Source organism: Scylla paramamosain, chromosome 25 (assembly GCF_035594125.1).
Source record: "Scylla paramamosain isolate STU-SP2022 chromosome 25, ASM3559412v1, whole genome shotgun sequence".
Classification (NCBI taxonomy): Eukaryota; Metazoa; Arthropoda; class Malacostraca; order Decapoda; family Portunidae; genus Scylla; species Scylla paramamosain.
The window spans coordinates 8,174,630-8,195,937 of record NC_087175.1 but is presented as its reverse complement, the minus strand read 5'-3'; the positions used below and the strand labels follow the sequence as shown (position 1 = coordinate 8,195,937).

Here is a 21,308-nt window from a genome sequence, read left to right as displayed (position 1 = left end):
GCCTCGCTGCACAAGACTTTCTTCTTTCTCTCACCCCTTTTTTTTTTTTTTTTATGTAGGAAGGACACTGGCCAAGGGCAACAAAAATCTAATAAAAAAATGCCCACTGAAATGCCAGTCCCATAAAAGGGTCAAAGCAGTGGTCAAAAATTGCTGAAAAAGTGTCTTGAAACGTCCCTATTCTGTCCACTTCTCTAACGCAAGAGTTAACCAGTATTCTCAATCATTCATCACTTTCTCTGGTAAACTCTGGAACTCCCTGCCTGCTTCTGTATTTCCACCTTCCTATGACTTGAATTCCTTCAAGAGGGAGGTTTCAAGACACTTATCCTTCAATTTTTGACTACCGCTTTGGACCCTATTTATGGGACTGGCATTTCAGTGGACATTTTTTTTTTTATTGGATTTTTGTCGCCCTTGGTCAGTGTAGCTCCTACATAAAAAAAAAAAAAAAAATATATATATATATATATATATATATATATATATATATATATATATATATATATATATATATATATATATATATATATATATATATATATATATATATATATATATATATATATATATATATATATATATATATATATATATATATATATATATATATATATATATATATATATATATATACATATATACTTTCATACATTTTGGGGAATTTAAAAGTAACAATCTGAAAATATTAAAAATACTTGTTTTTGGTAATGTTATTCCGTATTTTTATAAAGGGAGTTTTGCATGATTTTTTGCGTTATATTAAGTATCTCTAATACAATGGAAAAAGACGCATTTGGTAATGTTTTGATTTCCCAAAGACGGTACTTTCCATGCTTTTTATCGTTTTGTTGCCTCTCAAAAAAAAAAACGCACAAAAAAAGATGTTTCTGGAAATCTTTTTTTTCCTTCTCCCACATAAGGTGACTTGCATGGATATTGGCGTTTTCGTACCTAACAATGTGAAATACCCTCAAAATACACGTTTTTGGTATTGTTTTTTTTCTTTTTTTTCGAAATAGAGTGCTATTAATGCGTTTTAGCATTTGGTACCTAAGAATCACACAAAAAAAAATAATAATAATAATACACATCTATGGTAATATACTTTCCTTTCATCATACAGGAATTTTGCATTCATATTAGCCTTTCTGTACGTAACAAGCTATATATATATATATATATATATATATATATATATATATATATATATATATATATATATATTTTTTTTTTTTTTTTTTTTTTTTTTTTACAAAATAGACGTTTTTGGTAATGTCCTTTTTCTCCATAGAGAGTGCTCTTTCGAGTTTCAGTTCCTAAAAAGGTACAAAACACCTATAAAACACGTTTATTGTAATGTCTTTTCGTTTCCTCATATCGGGTACTATCGAAACATTTTGACATATTTTAAACAAGCTCAAAAACTCTCAAAATACTTTTTTTTTTGTAATGTTTTTGTGTTTCTCTATAAAGGGTGTTTTCATTGCGTTTTAGCGTTTTAATACATAAGTAGCTCAGAAACACGCAAAAGACACGTTTCTGGTGATGTTTTCTTTTCCATATAGGTTGCTTTCCATGCTTTTTAGAGTTTTGGTCCCTAACACGCTCATAAAACACTCAAAAGAAACGTTTTTTTTGGAAATGTCGTTTCTTTTCCCCCATATAAAATGCTTTACATGGATTTTGGCTTTTCCTATCTAATAATGTGAAATACACTCAAAATACACGTTTTTTTAATGTTGCTCTGTTTCTCCATATAGAGTACTGTTCATATGTTTTAGTGTTTTGTACCTAAGAAGCTCAAAAACACTCGTAATACACGTCTCTCGTAATGTCCGTTCTGTCGTAATGTCCGTAATGTAGATTCTCCATATACGGTACTTCGCATGCATTTTAGGGTTTTTGTACGTAACAAGCTCAAATCACTCAAAACACTTATTTTTTATAATGTCGTTCAATTTCTCTATAAATATTTTTTTTACATCCGTTTTAGCGCTTTCATACGTAAGAAGCTGAAAAAAAAACACTCAAAAGACACTTTTTTGGTACTGTTTTCTATTTCTATATAGAGTGATTTTAATCATTTTTAGCGTTTTGGTGCTTAACACGCTCAAAACACCCAAAAAAATACGTTTCTGGTAATGTCATGTCCTTTCCAATACGGGAGGCTTTCCATGCATTTTGGCGTTTTCGTACCTACCAATGTGAAAAACGTTGAAAATACACGCTTTTCGTAAAATTATTTTATTTTTCTATATAGAGTTGTATTCCAGTGTTTTGGAGTTTTGGTATTTAAGATCAAAAACTTTTAAAATACACGTTTCTCGTAATGTCTTTTCGTTTCCCCATATACTTTCCATATACCTTGTATAGATTTTGAAGTTTTTATATGTAACAACCTTGAAAACGCTCAAAATACTTGTTTTTGTTAAGGGTATTCATTTTTTTTTTTTTTTTTTACTTTTTATAAGGGGTGTTTTCATGAGTTTTCGCGTTTTGGTACGTAAGCAGTTATAAAACACACAAAGGAAATGTTTTTAGTAATGTTATATTGTTTTTCCATATAGAGTGCTTTCCGTTCTTCATAAGCACTTAAAATTTACGTTTCTAGAAATATCGTTTCCTTTCCATATATAGGGTGCTTTACATGTATTTTTTTTTTTTTTTTTATGTAGGAAGGATACTGGCCAAGGGCAACAAAAATCTAATAAAAAAAAATGCCCACTGAAATGCCAGTCCCTTAAAAGGGTCAAAGCAGTGGTCAAAAATTGGTGGATAAGTGTCTTGAAACCTCCCTCTTGAAAGAATTCAAGTCATAGGAAGGTGGAAATACAGAAGCAGGCAAGGAGTTCCAGAGTTTACCAGAGAAAGGGATGAATGATTGAGAATACTGGTTAACTCTTGCGTTAGAGAGGTGGACAGAATAGGAGTGAGAGAAAGAAGAAAGTCTTATGCAGCGAGGCCGCGGGAGGAGAGGAGGCATGCAGTTAGAAAGATCAGAAGAGCAGTTGGCATGAAAATAGCGGTAGAAGACAGCTACATATGCAACATTGCGGCGGTGAGAGAGGGGCTGAAGACAGTCAGTTAGAGGAGAGGAGTTGATGAGACGAAAAGCTTTTGATTCCACCCTGTCTAGAACAGCAGTATGAGTGGAACCCCCCCAGACATGTGAAACATACTCCATACATGGACGGATAAGGCCCTTGTACAGAGTTAGCAGCTGGGGGGGTGAGAAAAACTGGCGGAGACGTCCCAGAACACCTAACTTCATAGAAGCTGTTTTAGCTAGAGATGAGATGTGAAGTTTCCAGTTCAGATTATAAGTAAAGGACAGACCGAGGATGTTCAGTGTAGAAGAGGGGGACAGTTGAGTGTCATTGAAGAAGAGGGGATAGTTGTCTGGAAGATTGTGTCGAGTTGATAGATGGAGGAATTGAGTTTTTGAGGCATTGAACAATACCAAGTTTGCTCTGCCCCAATCAGAAATTTTAGAAAGATCAGAAGTCAGGCGTTCTGTGGCTTCCCTGCGTGATATGTTTACCTCCTGAAGGGTTGGACGTCTATGAAAAGACGTGGAAAAGTGCAGGGTGGTATCATCAGCATAGGAGTGGATAGGACAAGAAGTTTGGTTTAGAAGATCATTAATGAATAATAAGAAGAGAGTGGGTGACAGGACAGAACCCTGAGGAACACCACTGTTAATAGATTTAGGAGAAGAACAGTGACCGTCTACCACAGCAGCAATAGAACGGTCAGAAAGGAAACTTGAGATGAAGTTACAGAGAGAAGGATAGAAACCGTAGGAGGGTAGTTTGGAAATCAAAGCTTTGTGCCAGACTCTATCAAAGGCTTTTGATATGTCCAAGGCAACAGCAAAAGTTTCACCAAAGTCTCTAAAAGAGGATGACCAAGACTCAGTAAGGAAAGCCAGAAGATCACCAGTAGAGCGGCCTTGACGGAACCCATATTGGCGATCAGATAGAAGGTTGTGAAGTGATAGATGTTTAAGAATCTTCCTGTTGAGGATAGATTCAAAAACTTTAGATAAGCAGGAAATTAAAGCAATAGGACGGTAGTTTGAGAGATTAGAGCGGTCACCCTTTTTAGGAACAGGTTGAATGTAGGCAAACTTCCAGCAAGAAGGAAAGGTAGATGTTGACAGACAGAGCTGAAAGAGTTTGACTAGGCAAGGTGCAAGCACAGAGGCACAGTTTCGGAGAACAATAGGAGGGACCCCATCAGGTCCATAAGCCTTCCGAGGGTTTAGGCCAGCGAGGGCATGGAAAACATCATTACGAAGAATTTTAATACGTGGCATGAAGTAGTCAGAGGGTGGAGGAGAGGGAGGAACAAGCCCAGAATCGTCCAAGGTAGAATTTTTAGCAAAGGTTTGAGCAAAGAGTTCAGCTTTAGAAATAGATGTGATAGCAGTGGTGCCATCTGGTTGAAGTAGAGGAGGGAAAGAAGAAGAAGCAAAGTTATTGGAGATATTTTTGGCTAGATGCCAGAAATCACGAGGGGAGTTAGATCTTGAAAGGTTTTGACATTTCCTGTTTTGGTACCTAAAAATGTAAAATATACTTAAAATACGTGTTTTTGATAGTGTTATGTTTCTATATGGAGTGCTATTCATGCATTTTCGAGGTTCGGTACTTAAGAAGCTCAAAAAACACTCATAATACATAATTCCCCTAATTGTTCTTTTGTTTCCCCATATAGGGTAATATCAATTATTTTTGTCGTTTTCGTAAGTGAGAAGCTTAAAACACCCAAAATACTTGTTTTTGGCAATGTTATTATCTTTTTCCATAAATAGTGTTTTGCATAAGATTTAGCGTTTTTGGTACGTAAATAACTCAAACCACTCAAAACATACGCTTTTTATGAAGTTGTTTTGTTTCCCTATATTGATTGCTTCAATGCTTTTTAGTATTTTTGTTCCTAACAAGCTCATAAACATTCAAAATAAATGTTTCTGGTGATGTTTTCTTTCCCGAAATATGAGGCTTTGCAGTCATTTTGGCGTTTTGTTACATAATAATGTTAAATACACTTAAAATACACGTTTTTCGTAATCTTGTTCTGATTTTCACTATAAATTGCAAGTCATTATTGGTTTACGTGTTTTAGTATTTAGGAAGCTCAAAAACACTTAAAATACTTTTCTTTTTTTAAATGTTATTGTTTCTCGATAAAGCGTGTTTTACGTTTTTTTTTTGTTTTTTTTGCGTTTTGGTACGCAAGTAGCTCAAAATCACTCAAAAGGCACGGTTTTGGTAATTTTGTTTTCTTTTTCATATATGGTGCTTTAGATGTTTTTTCCTTTTTTTTTGCGTAACTCGTCCTTAAATAGGAAAAAGAAAAAAAAAGACTGGAAATATTATATATGTATATATATATATATATATATATATATATATATATATATATATATATATATATATATATATATATATATATATATATATATATATATATATATATATATATATATATATATTACATATGTATTATATATATATATATATTATATATATATATATATATATATATATATATATATATATATATATATTATATATTATGTATATATATATATATATATATATATATATATATATATATATATATATATATATATATATATATATATATATATATATATATATATATATATATATATATATATATATATATATATATATATATATATATATATATATATATATATATATATATATATATATATATATATATATATATATATATATATATATATATATATATATATATATATATATATATATATATATATATATATATATATATATATATATATATATATATATATATATATATATATATATATATATATATATATATATATATATATATATATATATATATATATATATATATATATATATATATATATATATATATATATATATATATATATATATATATATATATATATATATATATATATATATATATATATATATACCTGCCTTTTGGTCCTTTGGCACCTAACATTGTGAAACACTAAAAATACACGTTTTTGGTAATGTTTTTCTTCTTCATACAGAGAAAATTTATACGTTTTAACGTTAAGAAGCTCAAATTACTAAAAAAAAACACGTTTCATGTAATGTCTTTTCGTTTCCCGATATATGGTATTTAGCATGCATTTTGGTGTTTTTGTATATAACAAGCTCAAAAACACTCACAGCACTTGTTTTTGGTTATATTATTCTGTTTCTTCATAAACGGTGTTTGCATGCGTTTTAGGGTTTTGGAACGGAATATGTTAAAAAGATGAAAAAAAAAAAGATATGTTTTTCGTTATGTTTTCTATTCCACCTAAAAAAAAAAAAAAAAAGGGGGGTGATTTCCATGCTTTTTACCGTTTTGATGCCTATAACGCTCCAGAACACTCAAAAGACACATTTCTGATAAATGTCGTTTCGTTTCCCCATATAGAATACTGTGCATGCATTTTGGCATTTTTCCACGTAACAAAAACATTCAAAATACACATTTTTGGTGAAGTTATACAGTTTCTCCATACAGTTTTTTTTTTTTTCGCAGGGTTTTTTTTATCGTTTTGGTACGTATGTAACTCAAAAACACTTTAAAGAGACGTTTTTAGTAATATTTTTTTTCTTTTATAGGGTGCTTTGCAAGGTTTTTACCGTTTTATTACCTAGCACGCTCATAAACAAATAACAAGTTACTGGAAGTCTCGTTTCATTTCCTCATATAGGATGCTTTACATACATTTTGAGGTATTGGTACCTTACATGTGAAATACACTCAAAATACACGTTTTTGGTAATGTTGTCCTCTTTCTCCTTATTCATAACTTTTATCGTTTTGGTCACTAAGAAACTCAAAAACACATATAATACACATTTATCGTAATGTCTTTTTCTTTCCCCACATAAGATACATGCATGCATTTTGTCGTTTTTATACGGAACAAGCTCAAAAAAATAAAATACTTTTTTTTTAAATGTTATTTTCTTTCTCTATGAAGGTGTTTTGCATGAATTGGAGCGTCTTGGTACATAAATAGCTCAAAAACACTCAAAAGACACTTTTTTGGAAAGTTGTTTTGTTTCCCCATAGAGCGTTCCACCGCTTTTAGCGTTTTCGTACCTTACACGCTCATAAACACTGAAAAGATATGTTTTTGGAAATATCGTTTCTTTTTTATTCCCCATATTGTGTGCTTTGCATGCTTTATTAGCGCTTTGGTACGTAATTATGTGATAAATACTAAAAAAAAAAACGTTTTTAATAATGTTATTCTGTTTCTTAATATAGAGTGCAATTTATGTTTTAAGCGTTTTGGTACCGAAGAAACTCAAAAACACTCATAATACACGTTTCTCGAAATATCTTTTTCTTTCCCCATATAGGGTAACTTGCGTGCATTTTGGCATTTTTGCAAGTAACAAGATGAAAAACATTCAAAATTCTTATTTTTGGTATTGTTTTTCTGTTTCTTCATAAAGGTGTTTCCACCTTTATTATTATATTTGGTACGTAACAAGCTCAAAACAGTTAAAACACATATTTTTTCATAATATACTCAAAAATACGTTTTTTTTTTATTAAAGTTATTTTGTTTCTCAATATAGAATGCATTTCATGCTTTTTAGCGTTTTGGTACCGAAGAAACTCAAAAACACTCAAAATACACGTTTCTCGAAATGTCTTTTAGTTTCAAAATAAGAAGAAAAGTCTCTCTTGAGTGTATTTGCGTAAGTTAGGTACCAAAAAGCTAAAAGGCATGGAAAGCACTCAATTTGATTATGAAAAACAATATTATCCAAAACGTGTGAGTGTTTTTTTTTTACTTCTTACGTATCAAAACGCTAAAACATTACGAAAAGATAAGTGTTTTCAGAGTTTTTGAGCTTGTTACATAGAAAAATGCAAAAGTGCATAAAGAGCACCTTATATGGGGAAACAAAAAGATATCACGAGAAACATGTATTACGAGAGTTTTTGAGCTTCTTGGCTACCAAAACGCGAAAAAGCATGAATAGCACGCTTTATGGAGAAAGAGAACATTATGAAAAAGCGTGTATTTTGAGTATATTTCACTTTGTTAGGTGTCAAAACGCCAAAATGCATGTAAAGCATACGACATGGGGAAAGAATCGAGATTTATGGAATTGTGTATTTTAAGTGTTTATGAGCGTTTTAAGTACCAAAAACGCTAAAAAGCATAAAAATCATGAAATCATGAAAAACGTGTTTATTTTTTTTTTTGTTTTTTTTTTGGGGTGATCTTGAACTTCTTACCTACCAAAACACTAAACCATATGCAAAACATCCTCTATGGAAAAACATAATGACATTACTAAAAGCAAGTATTTTGAGTGTTTTTCAATGGGTTATGTAGAAAAACACGAAAATGCAGGCAAAGTACCCTATATGTGTGTTTCTGAGATTCTTAGGTACCAAAAGGTGAAAACGCATTAATATATGGAAAAGAAGAACAAAATTACCAAAAACATGTATTTTGAGTGTATTTCACATTGTTAGGTACCAAAACGTGTTTTTCAGCTGGTAACATAGCAAAACGCAAAAATGTATACAAAATACCATATATGAGGAAAGGAAAGGACATTACGAGGAACGTGAATTATGAGTATTTTTCAGCTTCTTAGGTACCAAAACGCGAAAATGAGTTAATGCCACTCTATAAGGAAAAATAGAACATCGACAAAAACAAGTTATTGGAGTGTTTTTTCACATTGTTGGGTACCAAAACGTCAAAATGCATGCCAAGCAACTGATATTCAGAAAAAAAAAAAATTATCTTTTGATTGTTTTTATGCATGTTAAGAACGAAAACATACACAAAAAAAAATAATGGAAAGCACCCTACATGGAAAAACAAAACATTACCAAAAACATAACTTTTGAGTCTTTTTCAGATACGTACCAAAATACTAAAACACTTGCAAAACACCTTTTATTACAAAAAAAAAAACATATTATAAAATTACAAAAAAAAAAAAACAGGTATTTTGACTCTGAGATTGTTACGTACAAAAATGTCAAAATGCATGCAAATTATATATATATATATATATATATATATATATATATATATATATATATATATATATATATATATATATATATATATATATATATATATATATATATATATATATATATATATATATATATATATATATATATATATATATATATATATATATATATATATATATATATATATATATATATATATATATATATATATATATATATATATATATATATATATATATATATATATATATATATATATATATATATATATATATATATATATATATATATATATATATATATATATATATATATATATATATATATATATATATATATATATATATATATATATATATATATATATATATATATATATATATATATCTCATGGAGGTCCCTAGATGGTGTCATGCCGTGACTCCCCGAGTGACGTGAAAAACCTCCTTGAGACTTAGTTACTGGGGAAGCCTGCCTCCTAGTGGCGCCCGCTGGAAACGTAGGCACAAGCCTGCCGAGGCAGGATTGGGAGTAGTGTGAGTAGTGCTGGCCATGCCCACTACCCAGTCGTCTCCTCCAAAGGGGTTGTCTTGGCTGCCGTCGGTAGCTTGGGTCACCAAGAGCCGGTAAACGGCGGTCGGACAAAGCATATAATATATATATATATATATATATATATATATATATATATATATATATATATATATATATATATATATATATATATATATATATATATATATATATATATATATATATATAAACTTGCTTTATGAGAGTTTTTCTAGCCAAAATACTAAAACGCATGAATGGTACTCTATATTGAGAAAAGAACAACATTCCCAAACATTTGCATTTTTAGTGTTTTTCACATTATTAGGTATTAAAATGACAAAATGCAAGCAAAGCGCCCTCTGTGGGGAAATTATATGACATTCCCAGAAACGTGTATTTTTATAGTTGTTGTGCGTCCTACGTACCGGAACGCTAAAATGCATGGAAATCACCTTATCTAGGAATAAAAACAACATTACGAAAAACGTGACTTTTATTTATCTATATTTTTTTTTCTTTTTACACCTTACGTCCCACAACGCTAAAACCCATGCAAAGCAACCTATATGCTGAAACGAAAAAAAAAAAAAAACATTACGAGAAACTTTTTTTTTATGAATGTTCTCGAGCTTATTAGGTACTAAAACGCGAAATCTCATGAATAGCACTCTATATGAAGAAATAGAGCAACATTACCAATAAAACGTGCATTTTGTATGTATCTCACAGTTAGATACCAAAACGCTAAATAGCATAGAAATCTCCATTCTAGGAAATCAAAGCATTACGAAGAACATGTCTGTGTATTTTTCAGCGTCTTACCTAACAAAAATTCTAAGTGCGTGCAAAATGTATCTTTATGGAGAAAAGGTTAACATACCTAAAAACAAGTATTTTGGATGTTTTTCAGCTTGTTAGGTACAAAAATGCGAAAATTCAAGGAAAATACATTACCTATATGGAGAAATGAAAGGAGACGTGTATTATGAGTGCTTTTGATCTTCTCAAGTACAAAAACACGAAAAAAAAAAAAACATGAATAGCACTTTATATTAAGAATTAGAAGAACTATACCAAAAACGTGTATTTTGAGTATATTTCACATTATTAAGTATCAAACCGCCAAAATGCACTCATTTATCCCCATATGGGGAAAGGAAGCGATATTTCCAGAAACGTGTATTTTGAATGTTTATAAGCATGGTATCCACCTAAACAATTAAAAACCACAGAAATCACGATATATGGGAATGCAAAATATTACCAAAAACGTCTCTTTTCCGTATTTATAAGATAATTACGTACCAAAATGGTAAAAACCATGGAAAACACAATTTATTCCAAAACAAAATAAAATGACCAAAAGCAAGAATTTTTTTTTTTTTATAAGATTTACGTAGGAAAACGCCAAAATGCATGCAAAGTACCCTATATAGGGAAATGAAAAGACATTACTAGAGACGTGTATTATGAGTTTTTTTTTTTTTTTCATCTTCTTTATTTCCAAATTCTACAACGCACTTACACCACTCTATTTTGAGTGTATTTTACATTGTTAGATACCAAACCGCCAAAATGAATGCAAAACACCTATATGAGAAAAGAAAACAAGATTTCCTGAAACGTTTCTTTCGAGTGATTATGAGCGTGATATGCACCAAAATGTTAAAAAGCATAGAAAACGCCCTATATAACAAACCAAAGAACATTACCAAAGACGTCTCTTTTCTGTGCTTTTGAGCTACTTACGTACCAAAACGATGAAACACATGCAAAAAAAAAAATAAGGAGAAACATTATAATGTTACCAAAAAAACATGGATTTTAGGTGTTTTTTTTAGCTTGTTTCGAAGAAAAATGTCAAAATTTAAGCAAGGTATGCATTTCGTATAAGGAAACGTAAAAAAAAAATTACGAGAAACGTCTTTCTAGGTGCCAAATGCTAATACGTATGAATAATATTCTATGTTGAGACAAAAAAAAAAAAAAAAAAATCGTGTATTTTGAGTGTTTTTCACATTATCAGGTACCAAAACGCCAAAATGTTTTTGAGATCCTTAGGTACCAAAATGCTAAAACGCATAAATTGCACTCTATATGGATAAACAAAGACATTTCATTAAACCGGGTATTTTCAGTGTAATTTCACTGTATAACAATGAAAAAAAAAAACGGAAATGATACTATCCTTTTCTAGAGTTATTTTTTGTGTAGATTACGAATATAACATCCGTTTCTTTCTGTGACCCTCCAGTTCTTCGTAAATAGCAGTGCCCGCAATGTCTATCTGAACGGTATTTTTTGTTGCTTTTACCATTTATATAATTTTTCACATAGCTATGTGTTTTTTTTCTTAACAGGATACAGAGTTAAGATGCCTAGAGAATGCAAGAATTCGCTAGACAAGTTTTGTTATATATGTGGATCAGTTACATTAAGGCAATACAAGAGACAGCTGACTCAACGTGTAAAGAAACTTCATGAGCTGTACTTTGGATGTAAAGTGGGTGACCAGGACAAAAGCTGGGCACCTCACATATGTTGTGTCAGGTGTACAAGTTCCCTTTCTGCCTGGGTGAAAGGCAAAGGGACTGGCCTTATGTTTGGCGTACCAATGGTCTGGAGGGAGCCAAAGGACCACTCAACAGATTGCTACTTCTGCTTAACGGATATTAAAGGTGGGTATTCAGTGTTTATTTTTTACTGTTTTTATATATATATTTTCAAGAGATGTATCAATAAAAAAGATCGAAATACATAATAAGTTGCACTTCCACTATTTTTGCACGTGATCACAACCAATAGTATCCATTTTTAGTCTGATTTTATTTTATTTTCCTGCAGGTCGCAACAGAAAAGGCAAGAAATCTATCGTGTATCCAGATCTTCAGTCTGCTATTCGCCCAGTTCTACATTCAAGTCATATTCCTGTACCACAGCCGCCCTCTGAACTACCAAGCGATGACACGAGCAACTCAGACGATTCAGAATCTCAAGATGCAACGTATACGACACAACTTGAATCTGATAAGAAACCACACCTCATCACCCAACCAGAACTCAATGATCTAGTTCGTGATCTAACACTCACTAAGCAACAGAGTGAACTCCTGGCCTCACGTTTGCAACAATGGCACCTGTTAGATGAAGAAGCTCGAATTACAGTATTTAGGAAGCGTTCTGCAAATCTACAGGATTTCTTCACTTTGGAAAACAACTTGACTTATTGTAATGATATCAGAGGCCTATTCAGTGCCCTTGAGCTGTCCTATGAACCCAATGAGTGGAGGCTATTCATAGATGGATCCCTTTACAGCATAAAAGCAGTTCTGTTGCACATTGGGAACACCATGCCTTCAGTTCCAGTTGCTTACTCAGTCATTTTAAGAGAGACATATGAGAACCTTGCTTTTATTCTAGACCGCATAAGTTACAAAGAGCATGAGTGGTTAATTTGTGCAGACTTGAAAGTAGTAGCCATACTTAATGGGCTACAAACTGGATACACCAAATTTATGCGCTTTCTTTGCAAGTGGTACAGTAGGGCCAGATCAGAACATTATATACGCTCAGAATGGCCATCTCGGGAATTTATGACGCTTGGATGCCATAATGTAATTCATGAGCCACTAGTTAAGAAAGAGAAAATCATTTTGCCACCACTGCATATAAAACTAGGCCTAATGAAGCAATTTACCAAAGCACTGCAACATAACAAGCCATGTTTCCAGTATCTCAAAGGGATCTTCCCTAAAATTAGTGATGCCAAGATTAAAGAGAGTATATTTGTAGGCCCTCAGATTCGCAAGCTTATAAATGATGAGGACTTTGAGGCGACAATGGATGAACCTGAGCTAGCGGCCTGGCATGCATTCAAAGATGTATGCAAAGGGCTTCTGGGAAAGCACCAAGAGTCCCAGCGAGAGCGTAAAGTGGAGAGGCTAATCAAATGCTACCAAGATCTCGGATGCAATATGTCACTGAAGATACACTTTCTTCATTCTCATCTGTCCTTCTTCCCAGAGAACGCAGCAGATGTGAGTGATGAACATGGAGAGAGGTTCCATCAAGATATAGCGTCAATGGAAAACAGGTACAAGGGAAAATGGAGCCCTGCTATGCTGGCTGACTTCTGTTGGAACCTGAAGCGTGACACGCCTGAGACGTCTTATAAAAGAAGAAGTAAATACTAGATTGTAGGTTAATACATTATATAAAGCTAACAAACATTATATATTAATTAAATAAATACAATGAAGACATTTAATCTGACTTTGGGAGCAAAATACATTTATGGAATCTTGGAAATCTCTATTAATTGCATAATTATTAAAACAGCGATTTACAAAAAATTGTGAAGTGGCATGAAATTTTTGTTATCAAATTTGAATTCAGTACACTGAACTTCATAATAAAACGCACATGAGAACTATGTTTTCTTCTTAACCTTGAAATTTGTTGTACAGTGAATTTTCATTGTTAGAAAATGCAAAAATGCATGCAAAGTTCGCTACATGGTGAAAAGAAACATTTCCAGAAAGATTTCTTTTTAAGTGTTAATGAGCGTTTTAGGCACCAAAACGATAAAAAGGCATGGAAAGCACCTTATATAGGAAAAACTAAACAGCCTTACTAAAAACGAGTCTTTTGAGTGTTTTTGAGCTACTTACCTAACAAAACACTACAAGGCATGCAAAACATCCTTGATGGAGAAAGAGAATATTACCAAAAACAAGTATCTAAAGTGTTTTTTTTTTTTTTTTTTTTAGCTTGTTACATATAGAATAGTCAAAATGAATGCAAAGTACACTATGAAGGGAAAAGAAATGACATTACGACATACGAGTATTATGAATGTTTATGAGCTTCTTAGGTACCAAAACGCTAAAACGCATGAACATTACTTTACATGGAGAAACAGAAAAATAAAACCAAAACCGTTGATTTTGAGTTTGTTTCACATTGTTAAGTACAATAAAGCTAAAATGTATGCAAAGTACCCTATGTTGGGAAAAGAAACTACATTTCCAAGAACGGGTCTTTTGACTTTTTATAAGGCACTAAAACGCTAAGAAACATAAAAATCACCTTATCTGGATATATAAAACAACATTACAGAAACCGTGTTTTTGAGATTTTTACGTACGAAAAAGCTAAACCGCATTAAAAAAAGAATCTTTAAAAAGAAGCAGAATATCATTACCAAACAAGAATTTTGAGTGTTTTTTTTATCTTGTTACGCAAGAAAAAAAAACTCAAAAATGCATATAAATTACCGTATATGGAGAAAGGAAAGGACATTACAACGAACGTGTATAATGAGTGTTGTTGGGCTTCTTAGGTACTAAAACGCTAAAACGCCTCAACAGCACTCTGTATAGAGATATAGAAGAACTTTTACCAATAATGTGCATTTTGAATGTATTTCACACTGACAGGTACCAAAACACCAAAATACATATATGCAAAGCACCCTATATGTGTAAATGGATAAAAATTTTCAGTGTTTATAAGCGTGCTAAGCACCAAATCGATAAAAAGCATGGAAAGCACCCCATATGAGAAAACATAACAATATTACTAAATATGTCTCTTTTTAGTTTATTAGCTACTTACACTTCATCGAGAAACAGTATAACTTTCCTAAAAACATTTTTATTTTTTTATTTTTTAGTGGTTTAGTGATTTAGCAATGTTTTGTATTCCCATATAGGGTGCTTTCCTTGCTTTTTTTTTTTTTTACATTTTAGTGCCTAACACCATGGAAAACGCTTAAACGATGATCTTTCTTTTCCCTATATCAAGTGATTTCAAAACATTTTGGTGTTTTAGTACCAAACAACATGAAAACACTCAAAATACACGTTTTTTAGTGGTTTTTTTTTTCTCTCTCTCTCTCTCTTTCTCCATATAGAGTGTTATTCACGCGTTTTTGCGTTTTGGTACCTAAACAACTCAAAAACAATCATAATATACGTTTCTGGTAATATCATTTTATTCCCATGAATACCATGATTTTATATGCTCAAAACATCTAAAAAACATGATTCTTAACAATGTCGTTTCGTTTTCCCATAAATATTGCTTTATATGCATTTTTGGGTTTTTTGTACCTAACAATACGAAAAATACTGAAAATAAATGTTTTTAGCAATATTGTTATGTTTTCTCCTTATAAAGTGTTCTTCACGCAATTTAGAGTTTTGCTACGTAAGAAAGTAAAAAAAAATATTCACAAAACACTTTTCTGATAATGTTGTTTCGTTTCCCCATATAGGGTGATTTGCATGCATTTGACGTTTTGATACTTAACAATGTAAAAAACAAAACAGATATTATTCTCTGTCTCCAAATAAAAAGCTATTCACTCGTTCAAGCGCTTTGGTACCTAAGAGACTTTTCTTGTAATATCATTTCCTTTCCCATATAGGATAATTTACATACATTTTGGTGTTTTTATACGTAACAATCTCAAAAACACTGAAAATACACACTTTTGGTAATGTTCTGTTTCTCCATAAAAAGGGTTTTTGGATGCCTTTTAGCGTGTAAGTTCGTAAGAACCTCGAAAAAATCAAAAGATACGTTTTTTATATTATTATTTTGTATTCTAGTAAAGGGTGCTTTCCATGCATTTTAGCGTTTTGGTTGATAAAAGGATGAAAACACTGAAAAGGCGTGTTTCTGGTATTGTTCTTTCGTTTCTCAATAATAAAGTACTGTTCACGCATTTTAGCGTTTTGGTATCTAAAAATGTAAAAATTACTAAAATCACACGTTTTTGGTAATGTTGTTGTTATTTTATAGAGTGCAATTCACCCGTTTTAGCGTTTTGGTACATAGGAATCTAAAAAAAAAAAAAAAAAAACATACAATTTTCTGGAAATATCGTTTTGTTTCACTTAGCAGGTATTTTGCCATTTCTGCACATAAGTAGCTCAAAAATACTCATTTTTAGTAATGTTATTCTGTTTCTTCATAAACCTTGCTTTACACGCGTTTTGCGTTTTGTTTCGTAAGAAGCTTAAAAACACTCAACAGAAACGTTTTTGGTAATGTTGCTTTGTATTCTGATAAAATGTGCTTTCAATACTAAGATTTAGCGTTTTGCTGCCTAAAATGCAGAAAATACTAAAAAGGGACGTTTCTAGTATTGTCACTTCGTTTCTTTATATAAAGCATGCATTTTGATGTTTTGGTACCTAAGAATGTGAAAACACACGTTTTTCTAATAACATTGTGCAGTTGCTCCATATAGAGTATGGTTTACGCGTTTTAGCGTTTTAGTACATAAAAACCTCAAAGAAAAATAATAATAATACCCGTTTCTGATAACATAGTACTGTTTCATCATATTGGACACGTTGCATGCATTTCGCCGCTTCTCTAACAAGCTGAAAAATACTAAAAATGCACATTTTTGGTAATCTTACTTTCTTTCTCAATAAGGGGTGTTTTGCAAGCGTTTTAGCATTTTGTTACATTAGAAGCTCCTAAACTCTTAAAAAGACAAGGTTGGTAATATCGTTTTGTATTCTAATATAGGGTGTTTTCCATGCATTTTGGCGTGTTGGTGCCTAAAACGATCAAAAACACTAAGAGCACACGAGTCGGGTATTATCTATCCCTTTCCCCATATACAGTAGTATGAATCCATTTTGGCCTTTTGGTATATAACAATGTGAAAACTCTCAAAATACATGTTTTTGGTAATGTTGTACTGTTTCTTCATAGAGAATCCTATTCACGCGTTTTTGGCTTTTGGTACCAAATAATCTCAAAAAACCATCAGAATACACAGTTGTGATATCATATTTCAGTACATAGGGTATTTTGCATGCATTTTGACGTTTCTCTACTTAACAAATTGAAAAATACTCAAAACACACATTTTTGGTGATGTTATTCAACTTCTATATAGGGTGTTTTGCATGCGTTACAGCGTTTTGGTACGTGAGAAGCTCAAAACACTCAAAAGACACGTTTTTGTTAATGTTCTTTTTTTGTATTCCAATAAAGAGTGCTTTCCATGTTTTCGTATATAACAAGCTCAAAAACACTCAAAAGACACGTTTGTGGTAATATCATTTGGTTTCACATTTTGGTGTTTTGGTGAATAACAATGTTAAAAATTAATAAATAAATAAGCGTTTTTGGTGATGTTATGTTTCCCCTTATAAAGTGCTATTCACGCGTTTTAGAGCTTTGGTAACTAAGAAGCTCAAAAGCACTTATAATACATGTCCCTCGTAATTTCTTTTTATTTCCCTATATTGAGTGCTTCAAAAGCATTTTAGTGTTTTGGTACCTTACAACAAAAAATAAAAAAATATTTATTATTTATAATGTTCTGTTTTTCATTATAAAGTGCTTTTCACGTGTTTTTGCGTTTTGGTACTTTAGTAGGTAAAAAAAAAAAACACTCATTATACATTTTTCTAGTAATATCTTTTCGTTTTCTCATATAGAGTGGTTTGCATGCATTATGACGTTTTGGTACCTAACCAGCTCAAACACACAAAACACGTTTTTTGGTAATATTGTTCTGTTTCTTCAAATGACTTGCTTTATATGCATGTTGCCGTTTTGGTACTTAACAAAACATACGTTTTTGGTAATGTTGTTCAGTTTCTTCATATAGACTGCTTTTTCAAGCGTTTTAATGTTTTGGTACCTAAAAAGGTCACAAACACTCATTATACACGTTTCGTTTATATATCGTTTCGTTTCTCAATATGTGGTACTTTGCATGCATTTGGCGTTTATCTACGTAAGAAGTTAAAAACACTCCATCCACGATTTGTGTCCATAAAGGGTGTTTTCCACACATTTGAGCGTGTTTGTATGGAAAAGCTTTAAAACATACAAAAGACAAGTTTTTGTTAATGTTGATTTGTATTCCCATATATGATACTTTCCATGATTTTTTTGAGTTTTGGTGTTTAACACACTCAAAGGCACTCAAAAGTCATGTGTCTTTTAATGGCATTTCGTTTAACCATTTTGAGTCCATTGCATGCATTTTGTTGTTCTAATACCTAACAATGTTAAAAAAAAAAAAAAAAACACTCGAGAAACGTGTGTTTTCAGTGCATTTGAGCGTGTTAGGTACCGAAACGCAAAAAATCATGAAAAATAAAAAAAATACTTCCAAAATCGTGTATTTTGACTATTTTTCTGCTTCTTAAGTACTATCCTTCAGTTTTTTACTACCGCTTCGGACCCTTTTTAGGGAAAGAAATCTCAGTTTTTGGTGCCCTTGGCAAAAATCACGTGAATGGCATATCACCAAAAACACATATTTTGAGTGTTTTTTAAATTCTTACGTAACAAAACTATAAAACGCATGCAAAATACCCGTTATGGAAGATTAGAATAATATTACCAAAAATGTGCATTTTGAGTTTTTTTTTTTTGTTTGTGAGGTACAAAAATGGCAAAATGCAAGAAAAATATCCGGTACGGTGAAACGAAACCTAATTAACAGAAAAGTTTATTATGAGTGTTATTGACCTTAGGTAATAAAACGCTAAAACGCGTGGATAACACTCTATATGTAGAAACAGAACAGCATTATCAAAAACGTGTTTTTCACATTGTTAGGTTCCAAAATGCCAAAATACTTGCAAACCACTTTCTATGGAGAAAATAAACAACATTACCATAAACATGTCTTTTCAGTGCATTTGAGTGTGTTAGGCTCCAAAACGTTAAAAAAGCATGGAAAACACCCTAAATGGGAATACAAAACAACTTTAATAAAAACATTTCGTTTGAGTGTTTTTAAGCTTCCATGTCAAAACGCTCAATCTATGCAAAACATAGATGCAAAACAAAACACTATGCAAAATGGGTAAACATAATAACATTTCCGAAACCTTTGAATTTTTAGTATTTTTTTGTTTCTTACGTACAAAAACGCCAAAATGCATGCAAAGTACCCTATATTGCAAAATGAAATGATATTACCAGAAATGTCTATAATTAGTGTTTCTGAGCTTCTTCTGTACTAAAACAATAAAAGTCTTGAAAAACAGTCTAAATATGGAAACAGAGCATTACCAAAAACGTCGATTCTATGTGTTTTTCAGTTTGGTACCAAAACACAAAAATGCATGCAAAGCAAGTAATTTGGAGAAACTGAACAACGTTACCAAAGACGTGTATTGTGTGTGTTTCAGCTGATTAGGTACGAAAATGAGAAATTGTATGGAAAACATTCTATGTTGGGAAACGAAAGGACATTACGAGTATAAGAAACGTGTATGATGAGTGTTTTCAAGCTTCTTAGGTACTGAAAAGCAAAAAAGCGTAAATAGCACTCTATATGAAGAAAAACAGAACTACATTACGAAAACGTGTATTTTGAGACGATAATACCAGAAATGTGTGTTATGAGTGTTATTAACCTTCTTAGAAAACAAAATTGTAAAAGGCGTGAATAACACTCATGTGTAGAAATAGAACATTACTAAAAACGTGTATTTTGATTGTTTTCCATATTGTTAGGTACCAAAACGCCAAAATGCATACAAAGCACTTTATATGAAGAAACAAAACACTGCCAGAAACGTACCTTTTCAAAGTTTTCAGCGATTTACCTACCAAAACGCGAAAATGTAAGGAATAAAAAAAAAAAAAACATTACCAAAAACGTGCCTTTTGAGTGTTTTTGAGGTTCCTACGTATGAAAACTCTAAAATCTATGCCAACACCACCTATAGAAAAACAAAATAAAATTACCAAAAACGTGTATTTTTCAGTGTTTTTTTGGGTGTTTTACGTACGAAAATACCAAGATGCATACAAATATATGTATATGTATATGGGAAACGAAACGATATTAGAAAAAAAAAAAATCTGTATTATAAGTGTTTCTGAGCTTCTTACGTACCAATACTCTAAACCGCATCTTTGGCACTTTAAATTTAGAAACAGAACATTACCAAAAAGACAATTATGAGTGTTTTTACACTGTTAGGCAGCAAAACGCCAAAATGGATATAAAGCACCCTATATGGGGAAACAAAAGGACATTATGAGAAACGTCTATCATGAGTATATTTGAGCTTCTAAGGAACCAAATCTCTAAAACTCGTGAAGAACAATCTATATTGAAAGACAAAACAGCAATACTAAAACGTTTTTTTTTCTTTTTTCTTTTTTTTTCTTTTTACATTTTTAGGTACCAAAACGCCAAAATGCATGCATTTATCTATATATGGTGAAAGGAAATAACATTATAAGAAATGTGTGTTTTGAGTATTTTTGAGCGTCTTAGGCACCAAAATGCTAAAAAGGATGGAAATCAGCATGTATGGAAACAAAACAACATTATCAAAAACGTGTCTTTTGAGTGTTTTTAAGCTTCTTCCATATCAAAACGCTAAAACGGATTAAAAACACCCTTTATGGGGAAACAAAATAACATTACCAAAAAATGTGAAGTTCGAGTGTTTTTAAGCTTGTTAGGTAATACAAACTGCCCTATATGGTAAAACAAAACGATATTACCGGAAACGTGTACTATGAGTATTATTGACCTTCTTAGGTAACATGACGGTAAAACGCGTGATTAGCAATATATATGTAGAAACACCAAAAAGGTGTGTTTTTGAGTGTTTTCACTTTGTTAGTACGGAAACTTGAAAATACATGCAACGCATGCAACA

The 21,308-nt window shown here is 31.5% G+C and overlaps 1 protein-coding gene across 1 annotated transcript; it reads left to right on the top strand.

Annotated features, from left to right (window-relative positions):
• Positions 1-11,852: 11,852 nt before the first annotated feature.
• LOC135113438 (uncharacterized) lies at positions 11,853-14,287 on the top strand. The gene is made up of 2 exons (XM_064028703.1): positions 11,853-12,314; positions 12,481-14,287. The coding sequence occupies exons 1-2, from the start codon at positions 12,011-12,013 to the stop codon at positions 13,827-13,829; spliced, it is 1,653 nt and encodes a 550-aa protein (XP_063884773.1). The 5' UTR covers positions 11,853-12,010; the 3' UTR covers positions 13,830-14,287.
• The last annotated feature ends 7,021 nt before the right edge of the window (positions 14,288-21,308 follow it).

Bases quoted from the DNA above. Each gene is read 5' to 3' on its own strand.
- LOC135113438 (XM_064028703.1), top strand. From the start codon at position 12,011: ATGCCTAGAGAATGCAAGAATTCGCTAGACAAGTTTTGTTATATATGT. The intron at 12,315-12,480 runs GTGGGTATTCAG...ATTTTCCTGCAG, and splicing joins CTGCTTAACGGATATTAAAG to GTCGCAACAGAAAAGGCAAG.